This window comes from Pelodiscus sinensis, chromosome 15 (assembly GCF_052426305.1).
Source record: "Pelodiscus sinensis isolate ZL-2025 chromosome 15, ASM5242630v1, whole genome shotgun sequence".
NCBI classification, from domain to species: Eukaryota; Metazoa; Chordata; order Testudines; family Trionychidae; genus Pelodiscus; species Pelodiscus sinensis.
The window spans coordinates 36,071,297-36,095,589 of record NC_143066.1 but is presented as its reverse complement, the minus strand read 5'-3'; the positions used below and the strand labels follow the sequence as shown (position 1 = coordinate 36,095,589).

The 24,293-nt window shown below is 62.7% G+C and overlaps 1 protein-coding gene across 5 annotated transcripts in view; it reads right to left on the bottom strand.

The window, feature by feature from the left end:
- Nucleotides 1-1,790: 1,790 nt before the first annotated feature.
- The window catches only part of LLGL1 (LLGL scribble cell polarity complex component 1), a 68,196-nt gene continuing 45,693 nt past the window's right edge, over nucleotides 1,791-24,293 (bottom strand). For 4 of the 5 annotated variants that reach the window (XM_075899767.2, XM_075899770.2, XM_075899763.2 and 1 more), the window contains 18 exons: nucleotides 23,503-23,665; nucleotides 22,812-22,947; nucleotides 20,824-20,878; nucleotides 19,438-19,592; nucleotides 19,132-19,349; nucleotides 18,784-18,851; nucleotides 14,531-14,684; nucleotides 13,755-13,859; nucleotides 12,730-13,022; nucleotides 10,737-10,890; nucleotides 9,990-10,143; nucleotides 8,980-9,263; nucleotides 8,090-8,354; nucleotides 7,810-7,924; nucleotides 7,480-7,574; nucleotides 6,660-6,780; nucleotides 5,463-5,542; nucleotides 1,791-4,584 (listed from right to left, as the gene is read on the bottom strand). In XM_075899767.2, the coding sequence (XP_075755882.2) occupies nucleotides 5,464-5,542; nucleotides 6,660-6,780; nucleotides 7,480-7,574; nucleotides 7,810-7,924; nucleotides 8,090-8,354; nucleotides 8,980-9,263; nucleotides 9,990-10,143; nucleotides 10,737-10,890; nucleotides 12,730-13,022; nucleotides 13,755-13,859; nucleotides 14,531-14,684; nucleotides 18,784-18,851; nucleotides 19,132-19,349; nucleotides 19,438-19,592; nucleotides 20,824-20,878; nucleotides 22,812-22,947; nucleotides 23,503-23,665 (2,614 nt within the window). In that variant the 3' untranslated portion in view covers nucleotides 1,791-4,584; nucleotide 5,463. Of the gene's footprint in view, nucleotides 4,655-5,462; nucleotides 5,543-6,659; nucleotides 6,781-7,479; nucleotides 7,575-7,809; nucleotides 7,925-8,089; nucleotides 8,355-8,979; nucleotides 9,264-9,989; nucleotides 10,144-10,736; nucleotides 10,891-12,729; nucleotides 13,023-13,754; nucleotides 13,860-14,530; nucleotides 14,685-18,783; nucleotides 18,852-19,131; nucleotides 19,350-19,437; nucleotides 19,593-20,823; nucleotides 20,879-22,811; nucleotides 22,948-23,502; nucleotides 23,666-24,293 lie in introns of all 5 variants that reach the window. The other variant, XM_089769317.1, reaches the window with a different exon arrangement.

The following is a 24,293-nucleotide window of genomic DNA, read 5'->3' as shown; positions in this document are numbered from 1 at the left end:
GCGCGCCCAGGGGTGGGACCGGCCCCGATCACTCGGTGGGCACACAGAAATAGCCCGGAGGGTGGCATGGCACCCGTGGGCACCACGTTAGGGACCACTGCACTAGGCAATGCAGTATGGGAAGAAGGTGGACAGCCTTTGGTGGGGAAAGAACAAGTTAGGAACTATTTAGAAAAGCTAAACATTCACAAATCCATGGGCCCATATTTAATGCATCCGAGGGTACTGAGGGAGTTAGCAAATGTCATTGAGGAGCCTTTGGCCATTATCTTTGAAAAGTCATGGAGATCGGGAGAGATCCCGGATGATTGGAAAAAGGCAAATGTAGTGCCCATCTTTAAAAAGGGGAAGGAGAACAATCTAGGGAACTACAGACCCACCAGCCTTACCTCAGTCCCCTGACCAATCCGATTAGCTTCTGTGATGAGGTAACTGGCTCTGTGGAGGTGGGAAAGTCCATGGATGTGATAGACCTTGACTTTAGCAAGGCTTTTGATACGGTCTCCCACAATATTCTTGCCAGCTACTTAAGGGAGTATGGATTGGATAAATGGACTGCAAGATGGATAGAAAGCTGGCTAGACTGTCAGGCCCAATGGGTAGCGATCAACGGCTCCATGTCAGGTTGCTGGTCGGTTTCTAGCGGAGTGCCCCAAGGAGCAGTCCTTGGACCGGTTTTGTTCAACATCTTTATTAACAACCTGGATGGGGGGATGGATTGCACCCTCAGCAAGTTTGCAGATGACACTAAGCTAGGGGGAAAGGTAGATACGCTGGAGCGCAGGGACAGGGTCCAGAGCGACCTGGACAGATTAGAGGATTGGGCCAAAAGAAATCTGATGAGGTTCAACAAGGACAAGTGTAGAGTCCTGCATTTGGGACAGAAGAATCCCAAACATTGTTACAGGCTGGGGACTGAACGGCTAAGTAGTAGTTCTGCAGAAAAGGACCTGGGGGTTACAGTGGATGAGAAGCTGGATATGAGTCAACAGTGTGCCCTTGTAGCCAAGAAGGCTAATGGCATATTAGGTTGCATTAAGAGGAGCATTGCCAGCAGACCCAGAGATGTGATTATTCCCCTTTATTTGGCTCTGGTGAGGCCACATCTGGAATAGTGTGTCCAGGTCTGGGTCCCCCATTATAGAAAGGATGCGGACGCATTGGAGAGGGTCTAGCGGAGGGCTACCAGAATGATTAGGGGGCTGGAGCGCATGACCTATGAGGAGAGGCTGAGGGATTTGGGTTTGTTTAGTCTGCAGAAGAGAAGAGTGAGGGGGGATTTGAGAGCAGCCTTCAACTTCCTGAGGGGAGGTTCCAAAGAGGATGGACAGAGGCTGTTCTCAGTGGTGACAGATGCAGAAGAAGGAGCAATGGTCTCGAGTTGCAGTGGGGGAGGTCTAGATTGGATATTAGGAAAAGCTTTTTCCCTAGGAGGGTGGTGAAGCCCTGGGATGGGTTCCCTAGGGAGGGGGTGGAATCTCCATCCCTAGAGGTGTTTAAGTCTCGGCTTGACAAAGCCCTGGCTGGGTTGATTGAGTTGGGATTGGTCCTGCCTTGGGCAGGGGGCTGGACTCGATGGCTCCTGAGGTCTCTTCCAGCTCTGGGATTCTATGGAGCGGGGGCTGGTGCAAGACCAAGCCAGCTCCCTCCTGCCCCAGGGAATTTTACCGCAGAACAGCCCTGTGGCCAGTCCGCCCTTCCACACCCGCAACGGGGACTATGGGCCAGCAGATCCCAGCTCCCCCGGCCCCGCTTGGAGAGGGGAGAGAGGCAGCAGGGACAGCCACAGCTAAGAGATATTAAATGCTTTATTTTCCATATTAAAAACCAGTATTTAATAACTAGACAAAGCTAAGTTCATCTTACCCGAAAGACACGGCGGGGACACGCTACAGGGCACTCGAGCCCCATGGGGCCGGGGCGGACAGCAAGGGACCCCATGGCACATCGCAACTACGGTCCTCCCCTCCCCCCGGCCACCTGCCCCCCTCCCCTCCCAGACCTAGTACCAAAACAGCCATACAAAGTATTGGTTCTGGCGGCAAAGGGCGGGCGTAGAAAAATACTATTAGCAACCGAGTTTGTGCAGTTCCCGTTCTTCCTTTGCCCAAGCCAGTTCCTCTGAAGACTCCACACAGCGGCCGCTAACCGAGTCCCCCGCCGGCGAGCCCCAGCTCAGAGCGCCACCTGGACACCTGGGAGCTGCCTGGAGCTATTTTGGCACAAAGGGCCATGCAAGGAGGCAGCCAGGCCGGGCGAGGGGAGATGGGCCTTGGCTTGTGCTGGCAAGAGGTGGGGCTGATGCCCATAGAGGCCTGGTGGGCGGGGGGGGCCTCACCCCATCCAGCCCTTGTAACTCCTACTGCACCCCCGGTACCAGGGTTTCTGCCCCGGAGTCGGGCCCAGCGGCCCTTTGGCACTTTGGCAAGGGGAAAGGAGCCTGGTGCAGGCACTGAGGGGTGTGGCCTTCGCTCCACCTCGGGCCTGTCTTGGCGTCCAGGCCCAGCCCTTGCAGTGGGGAAGGCAATGCCTGCCCAGGGAGGGGGACGCGGGTGCGCACGCTGGGAAGGTGCCTCGTGGAGAGAGGGAGGACAGTTGGGAGTTAACCTGTGGGGTGAAGGACGGGACCCAACGGGCCGAGACCCCCAGGTGGGACAACCTGGGCGGAACATGATGCTCTCAGCTAGAGGACCAGCCAACAGCCGCAGGTCCCTGGGGAAGCCAACCCAGACACCAGCGGGGCCAGGCCTGGGCCGTTCCACTCCCTCCGTCCCCGCCGCGACGCTGCCCACAGGAGCACGCAGCCCCGGGCGAGCCCCCGTCGCACAAACCCCCTTGCAATCCCGGTGAGACCGGCATTCCTAGCACCACCGCGCTGAGCTTGGCACCTCGGCTCAGCGCCTCTCAGGGAGCTAATACTGCTGAAAAGGGGACCCCGCCATTGGGGGGGGGTAGTTCTCCCCCCCCCCCGTTTTCCATTTGACCAAGTCAAAACAAACCAACTTCACCACTCCCTAAGCTCCCTGCACCCCACGTCTCACCCCGAGAAGGACTCGTGTGGAAGGGGAAAGCGGATCCGAAGGAAACGGACTGATACACCTGCTGCCGCCGGCCAGCCTGCGGGGAACGCGCCTTTGATCAACAGGCCCCTGCCTTTCCACTGCCTGGGCGTGATCGTGGAGCGGCAGCTGCCTTTCCACCCCGCAGGCGGAGAAATGGGATGGGGGTCACGGTGCAGCTTGGGCCAGGGGCTGGCGTATGGCCCCGTTCAAGGCAGGCTGTGCGGAGAGCCACGGCCGAGGACGCTTCACTCTGGCGGCACAGCCTGGTTGAAGCCAGAGGAAGGGAACCTCCCCCAGCAAAACCGGGGGCCTGCCTCGCAGCTGGCGGACCCGGCAAGCCGCCCGGAAGGTCACAGCAGGCGGGCGGCTGGGGCTGTTTCCGGAAGGAGGCCTGGGAAACCAGGCGCGTCACTGGCTGCCAGCGGTGCCGGGCTCTTGCAGTGACCAGGGAGAGCAAGAGGCAGGTACTCAGTGCCCAGGGGTGGGGGGCTTGTTTTGGCATCCCTTAGGCACCCTGGTTGAAGGCACTGACCTAGGGTCACCCACCCCTGGCTCGTCCTGCCCCAGCGGATCGGAAGGGCAGGGTCCCACCCTGGGCAAGCCACGGCTGGAACTGCCTGGCCTCCTTCAAGGTGCTCCACGAGGGGAAGATGAAGGCTCCTAGAGCCCCCCTAAACTAAAACCCGCGCAGGCCTCGCTTCTCCCGACCTGCAGAAAGGGAAAGGGGCTGGATCCTCCCGCGCCGGTTCGGCCAGCGAGGGGCTCAGAGTTGTGCTATTGGCAGGCGCAGACGCCTGTCACCTGACAGCGAGCGCCGCTGGGGGACCCCCGGTCCCTGACCCTCGAGGCAGGACAAAGGGCGAGTGGAGCCGGCTCCCCAGGGCGTGACGGGGGGCAGATGCTGTCCACACCAAGGAACCGGGCGAGGGCCTCTCGTGGCAGACGGGCGGTCAGGCGAGCCAGCCCAGCCCTCGCAGACTTACCGTGGGCAGCAGGCCGGCGGGTTCAGTGGAAAGCAGAAAGAGTCCAAGAGCTGCCGGAGGGAGGAGCAAACATGTAAACACTCCCCCCAGGCCAAGCAAAGTCACTCGCCCCGATGGCAGAGTCATTCCGGGAGCTCAGCTGAGGCAAGGGAAAAAACCCCAAACCAGAGACTAAGTGATTAACCCTCCCCCCGACGTCCGTGTGATGCTGTGCCCTGGCGCCGTGGTCCCTGGAGTCGGATCCGGTCCTTCCCAGTTCAGACCAGGCCAGAGACGCGATCCCACCCTGCTGCCCCCGGGCCTGTTTCGGCTTTGGGGGGCAGCGCTGTAGTGTTGCTTGTGCTGAGTCCGCTGGGCTCCGCGGAGAGAGAACCCCCGAGCCGGGGCGGCCTCACGCTCCAGCTTCCCGGCCGGCTGTTAGCGAGGAGGCGAGTCTAAGGGAGGCTGAGGGTCTCTGAGGAACAGCGGAGCCGACAGCCTGGCTCAGTCAAGTCTTGTGGTCCATGGAATCCAGGTGCAGAGATGGGCCGGCAGGGTCCCTGCAGGGAGCACACGCAAACGCATCAGCCCGCCGGCCCGGGCGTGCTACGGTCAGGACGCTGCCCTCTGCTGGATGGAACGAGGACTGCTCAGCTAATGGTCATAGACCCTACACTGAGACTCTCCCTTAGCTGAGGGGGCTGGAAACTGCCTTGTCGGAGGGGCAGGGGCGGGCTTCTAGCTTTGCCACCGCCATGCTGCTGCCTCTAGCAGCTTGGGGCCTGCGGGTTTCAAGGGGGATCTCCAGCCCCAATGCAATCCTGAGCCCCACACAGCCCAGCTCCGTCCTCCTGCCACAGCCGCGCTCTGCATGGAGGTGGGGAGGAGCCCCTGGCACAGGTTAAGGCCAGACATACAAGGGAGCCATTCCCTGCGCTCGCAGGGCACCAGGCAGGGAGCCCTGCTAGGGGGACACCCTCTGTTCCGTGTTGGTCTGGGTGGGAGTTTCCTAGTGACAACGCAGGCCCTGCAGCCGTGCTCAGGGGGGCCCCCACTACCGGGGTCCCGCTCCCCAAGGCCGGGAGACCAGCCCAGCTGCCCCAAGGCACCCGCACAGCCGCTCCCAAAGCCCGGCAGAGCCCAGGCCACATGAAACCCAGCACCTGGCAGCAGACTGATGGCTCCCAAGTCCCAGCTGGGGGCCCGGCAGGGGGTTGCTGGCCTATTGCCCACTGAGCAGGCTGGTGACGGGGCAGGAGGAGGAGAGGCAGCCGGGTTCCACAGCGAGCAGCGCCAGCCAGGGCCCCGGCGCCACCGGCAGAGCGGCTCCGAGCAAGCTCTCGGCAGCGGTGCTGGGGCCGAGGGAGGGCGGGGCCCCGGGAGCTGCTGTCCCAATGCCCCCCCCTTCCCCGAGCATTGCTACTGGCCTCCCGCTTACCTCATTTAATCAGGATCCCGGGGGAGCGGGCCTCCTCCTCGCTCACATTCCTCAGGTTCCTCTCCGCTTCCTCCGAGGAGCTGGAAGACAGACGCTGCCGTTAGGACGTTCCAGCCCCAGCCGGGCCAGAGACGCCCTCCCCTTGCTGCTGGGCCGAGCTGAGAGCTCCCGGCTCCGGAAACCACCCTCCTCCTGGGCACAAGAGGGCGAGCTGAGCCAGCACTCCCATTAGGCAGGGGATGCTGGTCCAGCCCCCCACCTCCACGTGCCCCCTCACAGCAGGGCGGCACAGGCCCGGATCCAAGGTGGGACGTGGGACAGGCCAAGCCGTTGAGCCAGTGGAGCCTGGGGACTGAGTCCAAAGGTGCCCGCGCCACAGACCCGTCCCCTGCACCCGGCGCTCCGGCTGCCAGATCGCCGCACAGGATCCCTGAGCTGCCCGCCGAGACGCACTCTCCGAGCCTTGGCTGGGCCGCCGGTCCCGCAGCGCCGCCTGCTGACAGCCAGCTAGGTCACGCGCAGGCCCATGGCCGGCCCTGCTGTGGCCAGGGCGGGTTCCAGGCCGTGGCGCACACAGAACGGCCCCAAGCGCCGGGGCAGACCCTGGCCGGGGCATCGGGCAATCCCAGCCCCTCGGGGGACACGCATGCACAGGCTGGGAGTCCCCTGCCCGGCCTCTGCTCACAGGCCAGGGGCACATGCCAGAGGCGGGTCACGGGGCTCCTGGCACAGACACTGCATAGGGGCGCGGGACCCTTCTAGCTAGGGAGGGGGGGATGAGCCCTGGGGAGGAGACCAGGGTGAAAATCCTCTGCCACCCTCCAGGCGCAGGAAGGGTTCACTCCGGCCCCTCCAACCCTGCAGAGCTCTGGCCTCGGGCGGTAGCTCCGGGCATGCACAGCGCCCTCCGGAGGGGCACCGACGACGTCCCACCCGATCGCAGTCACAAGCAGCTCCCAACCCTCACGTGTGCGCTCCAATCCCGTGGCAGGGCGGGGCGGGGGCGAGCGCCCGGAGCGTGAACAAAGCCACTGGCCCCGGGAAAGGGGAGCTGCCCTGTCTCGTGCACCCGCCCCCAGATGCTGGCTGTGCCCAGACAGCACCCAGGGCAGAGCTGGCCCTGACAGGCCCAATGGGAGCCCTCCGGCCGAGAACGCTCACGCTCGCTGCACCCGACGCCCCGGCACATGAACTCACGCCAGGAAATCTTTCACTTCCTCCACCGTGATGTCCCCGGTGGTGTCCAGGGGGCTCTCCAGGCTGCTCGGTGAGTCGATGGGCGTCGGGGAGAAGGCAGCTTGGGGCTCCTCTGGCGTCCCTGCAGGAGAACACAGGCGGCGCTGGGTGCCAGCCCCACAAGAGGGCAGGCCTCGTGGCTGCTCCCCAGGCCAGCAGAGCGAGGAGCTGACAGCCCCACCCAGACAACATCCTCCCCCTCCCCAGACACAGCACATCCGGCCCGGTGCCAAACTTGCTCGTGGGTCTTCCTGTGCCAGGGAGCATCCGACTGCCGGCACCCAACCTGCCCAGCAGCTGTTCAGAGCAGGAGCCGGGCCGGGAGGATTCCCCAAGATGGGGTGGGCTGAGCAGGATGGCTCACCCTGCAAGGCTGCACTGCACCCCTCCCCCCCCACCCCTCGGCTCTGAGCAGGGTGGCATCAGGCTGGTGCCAGCCTGCCAAAGGGCCCAGCTTTGGCCCGAGGTGCTGCCTGCACCGGAGAGGGAAGGGTACTCAGCACCCAGCAGCACCTCCTCCCACCACCGGCCAGGGAGACACCCCGCCCCTTAGGCAGCACACCCCCCAAGAGCGAGAGGGCAGCTCCAGCCCCCAGGCTTTGCCTAGGAAGGAGAGGGGCAGCCTGGCAGCGAAAAGCACTAGGATCCCCAGGCCTTAGAGTCCTGCCCCCCTGCACCCAGGCCTCAGTTTCCCCATCTGCATCACCGGCCCAGCGGGCGTGAAGCACAGCTCCGCCAGCACCCGCCGCACTAAGGTGCGGAGTCCGAGCTGTTTCCTTACGGGCGCTGTCACCAGGGGAGCCGTTCGCCTCCGAGCCCTGCAGCACGTGAGTCCCGTTGGCCTGGGTCAGTTTCGGCGTGCCAGTGAAATTGGGGCTGCGGGACAAGGAGAGAGTCTTTCCGTCACCAAGGGGAGGGCTGCCAAGCGGCTATGGAGGATGCTTTTCTGCAGGGGACTTCCCCACAGACGGGCCCCCACACCTCCCCCGTGCCCCATCCGAGCCGTGCCACGGACTCAGGGATGCTCCACCGGCAGCAGCCAGCTTGCTTTGGACCAGCAGGGTTCCCACCCCACACCCTAAGGCACAGCTTGAGCAGCCGGCCGGCCTACCTGAGACAGGTGGTGCCGCGAAGCCGGCCGAGCTCCAGCGAGCACAGCGGCTCGGTGATGTTCCGGGTGCTCAGGGAGAATCGCTCGAACTCGGAGGGCGAGATCAGGTAGAAGCCTGGGGGGAGGAGAGAGCCCAGAGGCAGAGACGCGGGCAAATTAGACGGGACGGAAAGATGGGGGCCCCTGCTAGCCCAGCTCCCAGGGCAGCACTGCCCCCCACGGCGCAGGAACCCGGTGCCAAGCCAACAGCCCAAGGAGCCCGTGCGCCCGGCGCGCTCACCTTGGCCGTGCTTGGTGAAGACGCAGGAGGCGATGCCGCTGATGTCCTCCTTGCGGATGCAGTCGTAGTGCACCTGCGGCCGCAGGCCGGGCACCGTGAAGATGTGGATGTCCCCCAGGTTGGTGAGGCAGGCCAGGCAGTTCTCCGTGTAGTCCTCGCACGCCAGGCTGGTGAAGCTCACCAGCGCCACCTTCCGCACCCGGCAGCCCTCGTGGGCCGTCAGCTTGAACTTGGTCTTGGCGCTGACTTTCGGCAGCATGAACACCTGGGGGGAGGCGGAGAGCAAGCTGCCTAGAGCGCGGCCTGGTCCTGCCCCCCAGACAGCGCCCTGCCATGGAGCAAGGGATCCAGTCTGGCTGCAAGTGACACAGGGGCTCTGGACACAGGCCAGTTGGGTCAGAACAGCAAGGATCAGGTGTGCCAGGGCTCCGGCTGGCCGCATACCCACCCGGCCACGTCCGCTCCCTTCGCTAGCCCACGCCACCAGCCCAGAGCCCATGGCTGGCTCACAGGGATCGGTCTCCCAACGGGAAAGCTGCTGGGCCAGGGACCGTGTTCCTGAACACCAGCGCCAGCTCCAAGGACGCTGTGTCTGGGGAACAGCGCAGACTTCCTGGGCAGAGCGCAAGGGCCTTGCACCCCGGCCAGCGCTAAAAATCTCCCAGCGCCCGCCCCTCCAACCTGCCTTCCCAGGGTTCAGAAATGCCCCGTGGCTCCAGGAGTGGCCGTGTCCTTCCCTGGCGAATGGGCATGTGCCCGGGGGAGAAGCCGGGATGAGGCAGCGTCTCCCGCTACCTAAGTCGCCCGGCGTGGGCGGGAGCCGCTCCGGGGAATGGCAGCGGCTCGCAGCATCCCCACACCGATGCCGCCAGCCACCCCGCCCCTCTTACCTTGAACTGCTCCTCGGAGGCGATGAGCACAGAGTGGCTGCCCTGCATGTCCGGGGCTTTGGCCAGGTCCCGGGACACCTCGTAGGGCTCCGGGAGGGGGTTCCCCCGCCCGTCCAGGACGGCGATGGAGACCACCGGCGCCCTGTGCATCAGCTGGATCTCCTTGCCCAGCACCGCCTCCACCGAGCGCTCCGAGAACTTCTCCTGCGACGGCACCTCCAGGGCGTAGGCGAAGACGGAGCCCGAGTTGGTCCCGGCCCACATGGTGGGCCCGTGGTGGGCGGCTGAGCAGCCGGGGAAAGCAGCAGTGTCAGCAGGGCTGCACAGAGGCTCTGCCCCCCTCCCCCCTTCCAGACTTTCCAAAAGCCAGACTCCTGAGGGCGGCCCCAGGGCCCAGCGGGCAGCACCTCACCTCACAGCAGCATTTTCTACCCCCCAGGGCTGGGCCCAGCAATCTGGAACGTGGGGTCCCAGCGCCACCCGGGTCTGTGCAAGGCCACTTGGGTTGGGGGCCCTGTGAACGGGGGACACCGGGCAGACCGTCTGCCTCCCCAGCAGCCGAGTGTTCGCACAGCCGCCCACCCCGGGTCAATCCGCACTTCCTGAGCGTGGGTCTAGCACTGGCTAGTCCACAGACCAAAGGAAGAACTACACGGGCGGCGCTAACCAGGGGAACTCTCTGCCTCATGATGTTACTGAAGGAGGCGGGGTTTAAAGCGGAGCCTCTCCCCGCAGAGCTACTACACAGCACAGCTAGAAGCCCTGTTATCCCCCAAGCCTCGGGGCAGAAAGAGAGCGCCAGACCAGGTCCGGAAGAACCTGCCTCCGCTTCTCAGTGCAGGGCTGTACCCGTGGGGGCACCGGGGTGCTGCACACCTGCCTCTTGGGCACCGTGTACTCAGGGCTGGCACAGACAAGGGGTCCGGCCAGGGGAGCTGTAGGTCCAGCCCAGTGCCCACGGGATCCCCACCCTGGCTGCATTCCCGCTCAGAGCTGCAGCCAGGCCTTACCGTCTCGGAGGAAGGTGTCGGCGAAGTACAGGCAGCGTACCACCCCCGAGAGCGAGTCGTCGGCCGACCGGGGCTCAATCCGCCTCTGCACAGGGGCCATCTCCACATCGGGGGGGCACGCCTGCTCGGCCAGCTGGGCATTCGCTTCCTGCAGCTGGGGGAGGAGGCACCAGTTCACCAGGGGTCAGCTTCTCCCCGCAGACAGCTAGGGAGCAGCCCCACAGGACAGCCCCTCTTGGGGCTCCCAAGGGGGAGCTGGGGACTCTCCAGGAGCTGGGAGGGTGGGGAGATAGGGAGAAAGGGGCTAATCAGGGCACTAGTCTGGGACATTAGAGGTTCAAGTCTCCTCCGCTGCCACTGACTTCCCGTGGGACCTTGGATGGGTCACTTAGCCCCAGTTCTGCTTGGCCTGGAAGGTGTATGTCACAGAGAGAAGCAGGAGTGCGGATTCGGCTTGGTTTCTACTTTAGAAACCCAGGCCCCATCTGCCCAGGAGGACTCTGCCAAGCAGAGGCGGCGCGGAGCAGCTGCAAGGGATGGGGAAGGGGCAGGTGTAGTTTTCAGCAGTCTGACAATCCCCCTGCTCTGCTCCCATCTCACTCCAATGCTTCACACACACTTGGGACAAAGGACATCCTTGTTAAAGAGCCAACACCCCGCCCCCGCAGTGGAGTCCTGGAGACACCCCCACTACAGGGGCAGGCTCAGGATGGGCCGGCGCCCCCCAATGCCCCGCCCCACAGTTACCTTGCTGGAGGGGCTGTTGGCTCCGACCCTCTTCTTGCCGGAGACTCGGCTCTTGCGGATCCTGCGGAAGGACTGGCGCAGAGACTTCTTCAGAGACTTCACGCGGGAGAGGGGCCCCTCCATGGCCAGCGAGTCGTTGGGGTGGAGGGTGCACCTGCAGCGGCACAGAGCTGTTCAGCGCCGGCCCCGCGGCTGGTACCGGCTTGGGGGGGGGGGTGCATCACCGGGGGGGCCCTCGAGGATTCGCCACGTGCACAGGAGAGAGGTTCCTTCCCTGCCTCCACCCAGCTCCACCCTGGCAGGGCCGGCCCCCCCATCTCTTGCATGGTGGTTCTCAGGTAACCCGTCAACACAGGGTCCTGGGACTAGACCCCTCCCCGCACAGCTCCTCCAGTAAGTCCCCTCTGCAGGCGGCGGCCACCAGAGGGCGCCTCTCGGCCACCCCGCGAGGCCGCAAACGCCGTTTAATTGGTTGTCGAATTAAAACTCTGCCTTCCAGCAGCGAGCCCACTAACGGGGGCCTGCGGGGGCCGCTGCTTCTGCCAACCCCACGTGCGAGCCCGGTGGGGCTAGAGCAGCCCTCTTCCTGCAGTGGGCTGTGGAGGGGGGCTGCTCCCGGGTACCGTTACCCGTTCACATCCCTAGTCCCCGTTCACTGCAGAGCGCTCCACGAGGTGGCTGTGGGGAGGGGGAGGGCCGAGCAGCCTGGCTAGCGGGGTGCACCCTGGGCCCAGCAGGGACACTGTCTAACACAAGGGTCTCAGACTCAGTTTACCTCAGGGCCAGGCCTCAAAGCCTCCTCGCAGGCCAGCAGGCTCGAGACGGCTCTGCACATGCCCTCCGTGCATGCTCTGGCACGACCTGCTGCCCCCCAGGTGACAAACCCGCACCCCAGGGGCCCCACTGCCACCGCCGGCAGCACAGTGGGGCCAGAGCAGTTTCCGGCTGCGAGGTCCGTGCCATTGCCGGCACCTCCCCGTGGCCCGGAGGGGTATGCGGAGCCATCTTGTCGGCAGCCGCCCCAGCCGCCCCAGTCTCCCCTTCTCAGCTTGGACGAGGTGAAGCAGAGCCAAGTGGATTGGGGCTGGCCTGGGAAGAGGTGGGGCAAAGGGCCCCCCTCCCCTAGCCGCAGGGCCTCACGTGCCGGCTGGGGGCCGGATTGAGGAGCGGCTCAGGCCCTAGGTGGCCCACGGGCTGGGAGTTTGAGACCCCTGGTCTAGAACATGCTCCACAAGCGTGCGGGCAGCCAGGACACCCACGTGTGCCCCCTGATGAGCACCTCCTGCCCCCAGCTATGGGGCTGCTCCGTGGAGGGACCTCGTCCTGGCAACTGTCCCCAATGGGCCCCATGCAGCGCTCTGCCTCTGGCTGCAGCAGCAGGAACGGCCGTCCAGCTCCCCGGGCAGGCCCAGGTTCTCCCCAGGCAGGGTGGAGAGCAGCTGCAGAGGGGGTGGAAACCCCCGGGCTCCCGCTGGACCGTCCAAGCCTCATCAGCCCAGTAACAGGGTCGGGATCCTCCTCAGGCACTTTGCTCACCCAGGCAGGGAGCGGTACGTGCCGAGTGCTGGGCTGCTGCCGGGGCTCCTTGGCGGCACACCGACAAGCCGGCAGCGGCGCATGGGACAGCAAGCTCCGGCACCTGCTTCTCGGAGCTAGGACTCCCCCCAGGCCAGCTCCCCACGGGAAAGGAGCCAGCCACACGATATTTAACCCTCCCTCCACCCCACTGTGCCCCCCTGCAAGCTCAGAGCAGCTCCGGGGTGTGGCCGCATCCTGGCCATTAACGCCTGGGGAGACTCTATGGCCCAGCCAGGATGAGCATGGGGGGAGAGGAGCCCAACCCCCCTAGAGCCCAGCCCTGCCTGGGGCAGGCTCAACAGCACATTTGCCAGGACCAGCTCCATCTCCGAGCAAGCACCGAGCTGGACGAGACTGGCCCTGCGCCTGGAGCCGGCCTAGGGGCTCCTTCCCAGCACGCTCCCGGCCCCCCTACCTGGCCAGCACCGGGTTGCGTCGGTAATAGTCGAAGAGCCCAAAGCCGTGGCTGGTGCCGAAGGCCACCAGGTTCCACTCGGAGTGCAGCGTCACGGCGGTGACGGCGGCCGGCGGCATGCACTGCACCAGCACGCTGGGCTGGAAGCCCGGGCCGAAGGCGATGGAGCCGTTCTTGGGGGTGAGCCGGTCGTGGCCCTTCCAGGTGAAGCCCTCGCGGTCCTGCAGCAGGTCCACCGTGGCCACGCTGATCATGTGATCGGACCGCTCGTCACTCAGCTCCATGACCAGGACCTGGCACGAGGCGGAGGGGGCAGAGCGGCACTGAGGGCGGGTCCCTCCGGGGCATCTCCCTGCTACCCGCGGGGGCAGCCGGAGCTAGTGACAGCAGAGCCCCGGCAAGTAGACGAGAGCAGGCTCAGGGTTCTCCGGAGCACCTCCCAGACCTGCTGCATCGGCCGCTACCTCAGGGGCACCCCAGCGCCCCACTCAGGGCTCCCCTCTTCCCAAAGCCAAACGGGGTTTCAATGAGTCTCAGCTGGGCCGGGGGGGGGGCCCTCTCCTCTAGGAAGCAGCTGGTCCATTCCTGCCAGGAGCGCAGGTTGGTGGGTGGGGGCCCAGCGCAGTGGCCGGTGGCAGCCGATCACTAACACAAGGGATTTCCCCTGCTCAGCTAGAAGCCAGCTGGACAGAGCAGACACTCCACAGCTGATCAGAAACTTACAAAGCTTCCCCAGCCAGGTCCCGCCCGCTCCCGCCAGTCTGCCATGCCCCGAGGCAGATCCACCAGCCGCGGGTGCTGCCCTTCATCCCACAGGCCGGCTCACCGGGACGGCAGGGAAACACGCCCCGGCGTCAGCTCCCTAGCCCCAGGGAGAAACCCCCAGCCAAGGTCTGAGACACCCACCCTGCCCACCGAATACTTGGGCTCTGCCCCAGCCTCTGCACTCCCTTCCCCCTCCCCGTAGGCAGAGCAGGGCTGGCCGGCCGGCATCGCCCTCCCCCCGAGTCACCCGGCTGCTCTACCTGCCCTGCGGTCCCAGCCACCACCATCCGGGACGTGTATTTACACAGCGCGATCTTCTGGATGCCCAGCCGGGGGTCGTCGCTGTACGGATCAAAGCAGCCCACCTGGGGGATGGAGACAGGGAAGGGGGGAGGGGGTCAAGACACGGCAGGAGAGGGGGCAGGACGCAGCTTTCGTTCAGGGCTCCCGCAAGCCCTTGCAGAGTCTCCTTCCAGCATGGGCACCCCCAAGCCCCCTCCATTGACTGGTCTCAGATCCTGCCTCAACTCCCAGCACGACCGGCCCTTGCCAGGGGTCCCCGGCCTCTGCCACAGGGCTGCGTTATTGGATAGCTCCCTTCCGTGTGCACTGGGGATGGGTCTAGCCAGACACCGCAGGAGCGGGCGCTGATGCTCAGGCCGACAGGCTGGGATCGGACGCAGGCACAGCTGTCGTGCTGGCCGGCCAGCGATTCCAGCCTTCACGAGGCAGGCCAAGCCAAGCCGACCTCCTCCAGCAACTGAACTGAAGCCGCGCTCACGCGCCTCCTGGACGGGCCAACCTGGCCCGGGTCATTCAGCCGCAAGGGCGAAGATTCAGGGAGTCGGTCCCTCTGGGTGCCCTATCAGATGGCAGGTTCTTGTCACCGCTACTGACCTGGGCTGGCAGTGAGCTGCCCTGTGGGGGGGGGGGGGGCCTTATCCGAGCCACAGGCCTCCGGGAGCCCGCAGCCAGCCAGGCCAGGGCAGGAGGCCCAGGGCTGCCCCAGGGACGGGGAAGGGGCGCAGGGCGGTACCTTGCGGAAAGGAGGCCACTCCTCCTCGCTGGCCTGGTTGAGGCTGTCGTTGTGCTCGCAGTCAGTCTGGAAGATGTTGGCGGTGCCCAGTTTGTAGAGCGGCCGCAGGGACACCCCGGAGGCATCCCAGAAACGGACCGTGCCGTCCTCGTGCCTGGGGAGGGGAGAGGGAGAGACATGCCACTCAGTGCGGAGAAACCGGGAGAGCGGCTGATCTGTCCCTTGCCTGGTCCCCGCATACGTGACTGTCTGGAGCAGACGCGGGGGTCTCTCTGCAGGCCACGCTAGCTCCCGTCACCCACAGGCAGCCTGATGCTCATCGCGGCGGACTCATGGACAGCACTGGTGCATCCCACCGGCTGATAAAGGGAGGCAGCCTTGGGGAGCGGAGGCCCAGATGCATCCAGCTACTACAAAGCCAGATGGCAGAAGAGGATCCAGTCACTGCAGCATGGACCAAAGGCACCTTAGACAGATACTCTCGGGAGATGCATGGTCCCCAGAGAGCTTCTGCCGCTGGTAACATCCTATTCGTGCTACGTAAGGAAAGCCACCCACGCTCCGCTCTAGCAAGCCATGCCCGGCGAGACTCTGGAAGCCCCCCAAGGATGAGGCCAGACACTCAGTACAAGGACCGGATGCCAGCAGACGGTAGGGACCAATCTGCACGACAGCCAGGCGTACGGTCTGGAAAAGGCTATAAAAAGCCACCAGCTCCAAACTGAACAGCAGCAGGAGCAGGGTGCAGTGACCAGCGGTCCCCGAAAGCAGAGCGCTGGGGCAGCCACCCAGGGGAGAGTCAAGCGCCACCCAAGCAGATGAGCAGAGCACCCCCAGCCGGCCGTGTGTGCACATGCCTCAGTGCTCAACGTTTATCCTGCACCTGGATGGAATAAGTTAGAGGGAACACCGGTGAGGATTCAATTCTAGCAAGACTAGGAGACCGGCTGCGTTTACATTTGAAAGGCCACAGGGGCATGGCCGCTCTGGGGCAGAATTTCTAGTGGACCCTACAGCGACAGAAGGGGCCTTTTCATGGCTGGAGAGAGGTCACACCTATCGACTGAGTGCTGTCTATACCGGGCCTCAGGTCAGCTTCACTACATCTCTTGGGGGTGTAAATTTCACACCCAGGGTGACGTGGCTGGGTCAACCTAATTTCTGGCGTTGGCCAGCCACAGTACAAAAAGGGGTGAAAAAAATTGAGTAACCAATTCCTCAAAGCATTAAGATAACAGTACATATTAAAACACTGATTTAACTAACACCCAATCAGGAGGTTTTCACCATGTTATTAACCAACTCGTAGTTGATGAAATACATGGCCAGTCATTTTGCTAGGAGAACGACAAACACTAAGAATCCCCCGTCATGTTGTTTAAATGTGAATACACAGCCCCTGCAGTAAACAAAACCATGAACTCACAGCAATCAGCATTACCGGAAAGAGCGAATCTGGCACCTGAATCCCCAAGATCGGAGTATCGCTTGCCCAGATCACTTGCCCAATGAGGGACCAGTCAGAGGGTTTTTAAACACACACTTTCCACTAAACAGGCAGGTGGAATCCTGCAACACCCTCTATTAGCCACAGTTTAGCCTGAAAGTCCGTTCACTAGCTGAGCATCCACGAGAAGATAAATGATCAAAGAGCAGGAATCTCTCTTACAATAAACCACGCGGTTTAAAGGGCCTTGCACCGTGCTGGTCTGACGTTTGGAAGGTTTTCGGTGGGGCTGTAACACATGGCAATGCCCAGACACTTGTGTGTTCCAACAGCAATACAGGCAGCCAAGAAGTCTGCTGTGAAGACTGGCTTTGGCAAGAGCAGCCATGCAACGAGGGTGCCCGAAAAGCTCCCAAGACAGCTTCCTCCACTCGCCCTACTCAGACAATGCAGCTTCCTAGCTTTAAATGTTTCTTCCCAGGCCGTTCACCCCTAAAGGGATGGATTCTTAACCCGGACCCCGACAAACCTGTTTCCCCTGCACTTAAAGACGGAAGAAGCACCGAGATGCAGCAGGGGACTTGGGCGGGGGGGATGCCAACCGCACGTTCTGCCAAGCGTTTCCCACCTGGGATGCAGCGTGTGCGCACAGGACGGTAGAGGGGGGTACAAGACAGGAATGGACTCTGTTGTTTCACGCCTGCTCAGTGGCTCTGCCATGCTGACGCCATCGCACGCAGCCTCCCCGGCCCACGGCCGTCAGGGCAGATCCTGGCGCTCGTGTCAGTCCCCAGCAATCCCTCAGCCAGCATTCCCCGCCCTTGGGGCCGGCTGGCACAGGGAGGGCGGCAGAGATCAACTGGGTCCAAAGCCAAGCGGCGAATGCTTCGAATCCACAGCACATCTGGATCCCGGACCAGCTACCGGGTCACGGAGCGGCCCCCTGCCACTGCGGTGATGCCCTCGGGATGGCGCCTCAGAGCCCTGATCAGTATCAATGAGGGGGGGGGGCGGGAGGGAGGCAGGCGGCTGCAGACCCTGCCTCATCCTCGGCTGCACTAGCGCTAGGCAGTCCCAGGATTCGAAGGGAAGCGGTTGCTTAGCAACAAGCCAAGCCGATGTTTCCCTCCAGCCAGCCGGCCTAGAATCCACCCAACTCGCATGCCGAGGGCTGGGGAGGAACCGACACGCCACCGAGCAAACATTTAGGGCACTACGCCCGCAGAAAGGGGGGGTCCGATGGTCGTCCCCCCCCCCCCCCCTCGGGGAGTGCCACGCTGCTCCAGGACGAAGCCCACGAAAAGGCCGACGTGGGCGGCTGGGGATTGGAGGAGCCGAGCGGCAATGCCTCGGCGAGGAAGGGACGCCCCTGGCTGCTTCCTGCTCCCCCTCCCGGAGCTCTGTGGAATGGGGACAGCTCCCCAAGGCGGGCGCCGGGCATGGGATCTACCACCACCGCCCGGGCTTGGCTCACCAGTAACTGACCAGCCCCCCGCGCTGTCCCCGGCTTGGCCTTTCTAGCAGCAGGCAGACCGGCTTGAGATGGCGTCTCCGGGCTGGGCTCCCGCAACCAGCAGAGCAGGACTATGCACACAAGCTGTCTGCGGAGGGAAGCTCTGGCCAGTGCCAAATCGGCTCTTGCCATCTCCGCTCCAGAGCGGGCTGAGAGCCAGCAGGGCAGCGAGCCACCCAGGAGCCCCCGTGGGCGTGCGCCTCCGCGGGAAAGCAGGCTCTGCCCAGCCTGACGTTTGCCTCGAATTTTCCATCGCCCCCTCCTCCCCTGTGCCAGCCTGAAGGCCTGCGGCCGCCAACAAGCCCGGAGGAGCTGGGGCAGCGCTCAGCCAGCGATGCCTTTGGCAACGCGTCAGCCAACGCGGAGCCAAGCTCAACCCTCCACAGAGCGAGGGGAAGGAAAAACAAACAGAGGGAGGCATCCTTGCCAGGCTCAATGGGGAGAGCGGTCAGCTCGCCCACCCAGCCTCCGAGGGGGGACTTCCCCATCTCTCCCCGGCATCTGTTCACACCCCACACCTCTCGCCCAGCCTCCTGACTTCACACTCCTCATCCCTTCCCCACTCTCAAGAAGCAACGTCCCCTGCCCCGCAGTCCAGCAGCGGTGAACCTAGATCTCACAGGCCCCTGCTCTAGCTGCTGGACAGCGCTACCCTGCTGTGGCAGAGAGCACCCTTCCGCACAGACGCCGGCCCTGACTTGCAGCCAGCCAGGGAGAGGACTGCCCTTGAGTCCTCGGTCCCATCCGACCCGAGCCAAGAGGCACTGGCTGCCTCTGGGGCACGACGGAAGCCCCTGTTATTCCAAGCATGTTTTAGCTTCAGCCATTTTAAGTCCCAGCCCCCGTCTCTTTGCCCTCCCTTGTGGGCCCTCTAATAGAGGGGCGGCTGTGGGGGCCAGCACCTGCCAGATGCTTGGATTCAGGCTGGGCAGTTCCTCCGGGTTTCCCTGCTTTGGGCTGGTTCCGTTGCCCCCACGTTGCCTGCCTTCGTGCGTAGCTACCCCTGCGATTAAAAACCTGCGGCTGGCTCCGGCCAGCTGCCTCCGGGGCGGTTTCATGGCCGTGGAGACATGCCCTGCAAGGCAGGAGGGCCCCAGAAACTCATTAAACTGCCCCTTGGCCCAAGCCTGGGCCAGCTGCGGGGTTTCAACTGTAGTGTAGACAGACTCATCGATCTCTTGCATGCTGCTCCCCGGGACACTTGCCAGGGCATCTCCGAGCGAGACCCCGTCTCTAGGGCAGCACTGAGGAAAGTTTGGCCCTTCGAAGGGACGGAGGCAGAGTGGTACTTACCCCGTCAGGAGAAGGCCCCGCTGGCTGGGTTCCTGGGCTAAGTTTTTCCCTCCGTTGATCGGCCAGCTCTGGAAGACACGCAGAACGGGAGGAAACATTGAGCAACATTCCATGGGTCTGTGGGGGGCTCCCCGCTATGCACAGCCCCCTCTCTCCCCCCTCCCTGCGGCTGGCATCAAAGCCAATCGAGGTGGGTGTTTTCACAACCCAACTGGACACAGGTCGAGCCAGATCAGCGTGACAACGCCCCACAGAGGCTCCACCAGACAACACCGGCTCATTGTGCCAGGCGCTGTACGTACCCAGATCCAGCTCAGTGGCTTTTCTCCAGCAGGGGCACTGCCTTACCACACAAGAATGCCGTGGGCTCTGCTGCTCCCCGGCGCTGATTATCCTCTCCCACAGCTTCAGGGGGACGTTGGAGATGTGATAGGAGCAGGTGATGGCGGAGGAATGGAGGGGCGCTAGGTAGGGGGCAGGAACCGTAGGCCAGCCGGGCGTCTGCAGGTCGAGGACCACCAGCTCTTCTTCCACCAGGACCACCAGGGCACTGGGGTTATCAAACTCTAGAAGGCAGAACAGCCCGACGTCAGCAGGTGTCGGGCAGGGGAGGGAAACTGAGGCGGGCTCAGTTCAGAACAGCAGGTCGCCTACCTTCCTCTGGCTCCGTGTTATGCACTGTGAAGAAGTCGATCACACGCGACGTGAAGTCCAGGGTGACCAAGGTCTGGCCCTGCAGGATGCTGACGCAGTGCCGGTCCCCGTAGCTGGCGCGTGGCATGCCCCCGCTGAAGATGATGAAGTGGCTTCTGCAGGCAGGGAGAAAGAGCCGGCTATAGGATTTCCTTTCATCCCACCGGCTGGGGCGTGGGGCCTCCCGGCCGAGACTTTCACAAGCCCCTGCAGGAACTCCATGTCCCACCAAAACACCCTTGGGAAAACCCTACCTGGACTGACTTTGTGGGGATTCTACCTTGCCCAAGAGTGAACGTGCAGGGGAGGGGCCGCAGAGGGGCTTAGCTGAAAGTGGCACCTGACAGATGGGGGTGATGCCAGGAACTCGGCTGGCATGAGAAGCCAGGCTCCCAGCCCTGGCCGGGCAGCAGGGCACCTTGGCCAGCCCCGGAATACCAACGCACAATGTTCTCCTGACAGCCCGTGTGGCACCCAGCTGCCTGAGTGGTACAGAGGAGGTCACCCCCGAGTTTTGCTGGTGGCATTTTGAACGGGGGCTGTCCTGGGAAGTGTTCCTGTGTTCCAGCTCTGCCCAGACATCCCACCTCCCCCGCAGCCCGGGCGGGACTAGAAGAATGCAGCAATCGTAGAACACAGGCCGTGCTGCGCAGTGGAGCCAACCTGCCCCGAGGGAGAGGCAGAGCAGAGAGGCCGGCCGTACGGGCGTTTCTCCAGACAAGGGAGCAGTGGGGTTCGAGACAGCCCAGGAGCTGCACTTCACTAAGGTAGAATCCCGGTTTTGATTCACCTCTCGGCAAACTTCAGGCCCTGGGTTGCTTGGATCCAGGCTCTGGTTAGGGCCCTCCCTCCAGCCTCCACCTTTAAACCTTCTCTCCGCTTTGGTTCTAGCCAATGCAGCCAAGCGCTGTGTCCCCGACAGGACCGACTGCAGTCAAACTACCCCAGTCGCTTCCCCAGGGCCATGCACTCTACAAACTGGCCGCTAACTGCTGCTCCTGAGCGTCACGCCTGCGTGGAACGAGCCCCCTTCCTGCTTTTAGGGGTTACCTCACTTCCGTCTCGCTCAAGGGCGCCGGGGGCCATGGTTTAGCTAGCCCAGAAGCCTACATGCTAGGGCAGAAAACGCGGCGCTTTAGCGTCCATTGTACGAAGAGGAGCGTTCGTAACGGGAACGTAGGCCCAGGCTCTGAAAAGAAAGTTTCTACTAACGGCCTCCCCCCTTAATTCGTGCACTCCTCCACAGCTCGGGGGGACGGCCTCCCCGGTCACCACCCTGCGAGAGCAGCACGAAGTGCCCCTCCCCAGCTGCCCGACAATATTCGACTGTATGTGCAGGGCCCGTACCCAGATTCACAGGTTCTCCACAGGACTTTGTTGATTGCTTTGCAGGGAAACGGACCTGGAACAAAGGAGTCGCCACATTAAAACCATCCTCCCTACGCAACCCCAGCTCCTCGGACGGGCCCCCCTAAGTCACCCCACTCCCGTCTTTGTACCACAGCAGCTCCCCCCGCTGGCTTGGGAGTCCATCCGCTCTCCTGTCCACATCAGGAGCAGCCCCCAGCTGTTTCTGTAGGAAGACAGCTGCTCAGCAGGGCTCTCGGTGCTGGGAGACAGCAGCGGGTGTCCCCTGCACCAGAGCATCCAGCCCAGCCCAAAGGACACCACCGTCACGAGCTGCTATGGGCTTAACTTGAAAGTGGCTACTCAGTGATCACCTGCAAATCCAGCAGCCTCCAGACCACCCTCCCCTAGATCACCAAAGTCCCCACGGGAGCTGAACTCCCTGCCCAGCAGCACGCCAAGCAGACGTGGTCGGGTTCCAGGAGGGAACTCCTGGGGGAAACACCCCGCTAGCAGCACGTGGCCGGCCCAGGCTTGGAGACACCGGCTTGCTCCAGCCGTCCAGGTAACAGGAGAGTGGCCGGTTCCAGAAGGAAGCCGCAGAGCCGAGGCATCCTAGTTACAGGGATCCCGATCCAGCTACTGCGTGTGGCTCCGTCTCGCGCCACGAGTGAAGGAGGTTTAGCCTCCTGTTCCCACCCCCAGGGCCCACGGGGAAGCCCTCGTTGCCCTCTGGGGGGCAGGGTTCTTTTGGGGAGCTGAACGCTACTGGCAGCCTCAAGATGTAGCTACAGGCAGGGTCCCTTTAAACCTCAGAGCCCAAGTAGCTCAGACAACATTTGCTGGCAAGCGAGGGGCACATGCCACAGCAGTTGTCCCACGGCCACCCCTCCCTAAGCCCTAGGCCACCAGTGGCCACTTCGGAGCACCCTGTCGAGAACAGCACAGCTGACCACGTGAGTTCATGCCCCAGGCAGGAGACTCTCCTTGTAGCTCCATACCCGCCTCCCCTCCAATAAGGCCCTGGGGCTTGCGCGAAGTCAGAAGGGGGATAATGACAAACTAGGGATGTTAAATTTCGATTCATCAACTAATCGAGTCGTCGATGGAATTTCCATTGACGACTCGATTAGTCCATAAGGCAGTGACTCCCAACCTTTCCCCCATGGAGGAACCCCTAAAATAATTTTCCATATCCCAAGGAACCCCGATGTTTGCTTGGCCAGAAAAAGTTGACAGCAGGGAGCACAATTCAATTACTTCTAAATTATTGTCAATAAAATGTATTTGTAAAGAGCTGGTTTTTTAATTTATTTTTATACACACACACGGCTTGACAAACTGCGGTGAAATCTACTCGCCAGCCCCGCACTGCGCATGTGCAAGACCCGCATTGCGCATGCCGCCGGTGAACGGGGCAACCAGCTGAAACCTACTCGCCACGGTCGAGTAGATTCACCGATTTGTCGAGCCCTGTATATGTCAGCTTACACTGTAAGGAAAACATTTATTTATTCCACGATTTCTCACGGAACGCCTGACAACGGTCTGCAGAACCCCAGGGTTCCGAGGAACCCTGCTTGGGAAACCCTGCCATAGGGGAAGGAGCTCACTATCTTGCTGCTCTTCTGCCTTTGAAATGTACAAGAGCCACCCACGGCTCTTGTACATTTCAAAGGCAGAAGAGCAGCAGTCAGGATGTCTCTGCCTACCCTGCCCTCTGTGGAGAAGGTGTGTGGGGGGGGGAAAACCAAATTTTAAGCCAGCTCCCCCCCCCATCACGGGCTCCTGCTCGCACCCTTTACTGCCTCTCTTTACTGCCTCTCTTTGAGTGACTACTCGACCGTCCGACAAGCTTCTGCTCATCGAGTAGTCGACTAGTCGCTTACATCCCTATGACAAACCCCAGTAGAAGGCGAAACGGCCCTCGGGCCCGTGGCTAGAGCAGGGGACCAAGGCGGGCAGGTCACGAGGCAACGCCAACTCACCATAGGGGATAGTGGACATGAGCGGCTGCAGAGTCTTCTGGCAGCTACTGTGGATGGCCCACACCATGTAGCCCCCATCGCTGTGCGAACTCACCACCGTCCTGCCGCTCCGCTCCCAGCCAAGGCTCTCCAGCTGCTGCAAGGAACAGATGTGGCCAATCAACCCAAGGTGGAGAGAGACCCAGGGCATCTCATCCCCTTTATGCAAACACAGCCGGGGAAGGATCTGCTTTTCCCAAAGGGACAAGGGGACAAGACAGCACTTCATACCGGAGAGGGGGGATCAGGACAGCAATGGGGGCCTGGGGAGCACTGCAATATCACGGGTGCTGCTGTAAGGCAGCAGAGGCAAATCAAAAGCATCCTTGTCCCTCTGGCCACAGGTGGTGTTCCCTGTAAGCTGGGTGCTTGCGGCCACGCAGGAGAAATTCAGATGCTGCCCAGCTGATCAGCAGAGTGCCCACAGCTAGGTTTGTGTCTACTGGTGGTGCACATTCCTCAGTGTGTATAAAAAATTATTCCACACAGGGATGGAAACGTTATGGGAGAACACTGGCCACGGGTCCTTGCCAGCCAGGCCTGGTTTCCCTGCCACTGACAAGAGGGAGCTAAGCTCCCGTGGTCCGTGCCTAAGCGGGACACCCACAGTCCAGAGCACATGATGCTCTCCATGAAACCCCACCCGAGGTACCTGATTGCCCAGGAAGAGGTGGCTGACAGTTCTGGTGCTCTGGTCCCACACGATCACCAGCCCCCTGCTGTAGCCAATCAGGATCTTGGAGGAGTCTTGCGGGTGTTCCTGCAGCGACTCTACGGGCCCCAGAGACTTCCCGCAGCGGTAGTCGTCTGGCACGCTAGCAGGGAAGCAAGGGGGGGGACCAGGCTGGTTAAGAGCCATGCAGCCAGGTACCTGCTCTCTGCTCTCACCTCTCCCCAGCCCTGTGGGGAGACAGCGCCGCCCAGCTGTTGTGTGGTGGGGAGGAAGAATAAGAGGGTGTCCTCTCTGCCCTAGAGGAGGGCGTGAACATCCCGAACAGCCAGCGGGATGCAGACGGAAGAGTCAGAGCAGTCTCTTCATACAGGGCACAGAACCGGCAGCTTCACCTGCCTTCCTCCTGGCCCGTCGGAGGGGTAAGGCAGGCGTGTTAGGGAGCCACATATCAAGGGACGGGCTCCAAACCTAATCTGAACGCCACTGGGCACAGGCGCTGCACAAAGCTACCCCCAGTCCTGGGCACAAGCACTGCACAAAGCTACCCCCAGTCCTGGGCACAAGCACTGCACAAAGCTACCCCCAGTCCTGGGCACAAGCACTGCACAAAGCTACCCCCCAGTCCTGCCCACTAGGCTGAGAGAGCCCTGGGATGGAGTCTCTGATCGCAGCACCCGCTTCGGTCTTTCCCACGTCCTGCTCGGGGATGCGGGAGAGGATCAGGTATCGTACAGCGGTGCCTGCTCCAAGATTACTTAGGAATTGCCAGT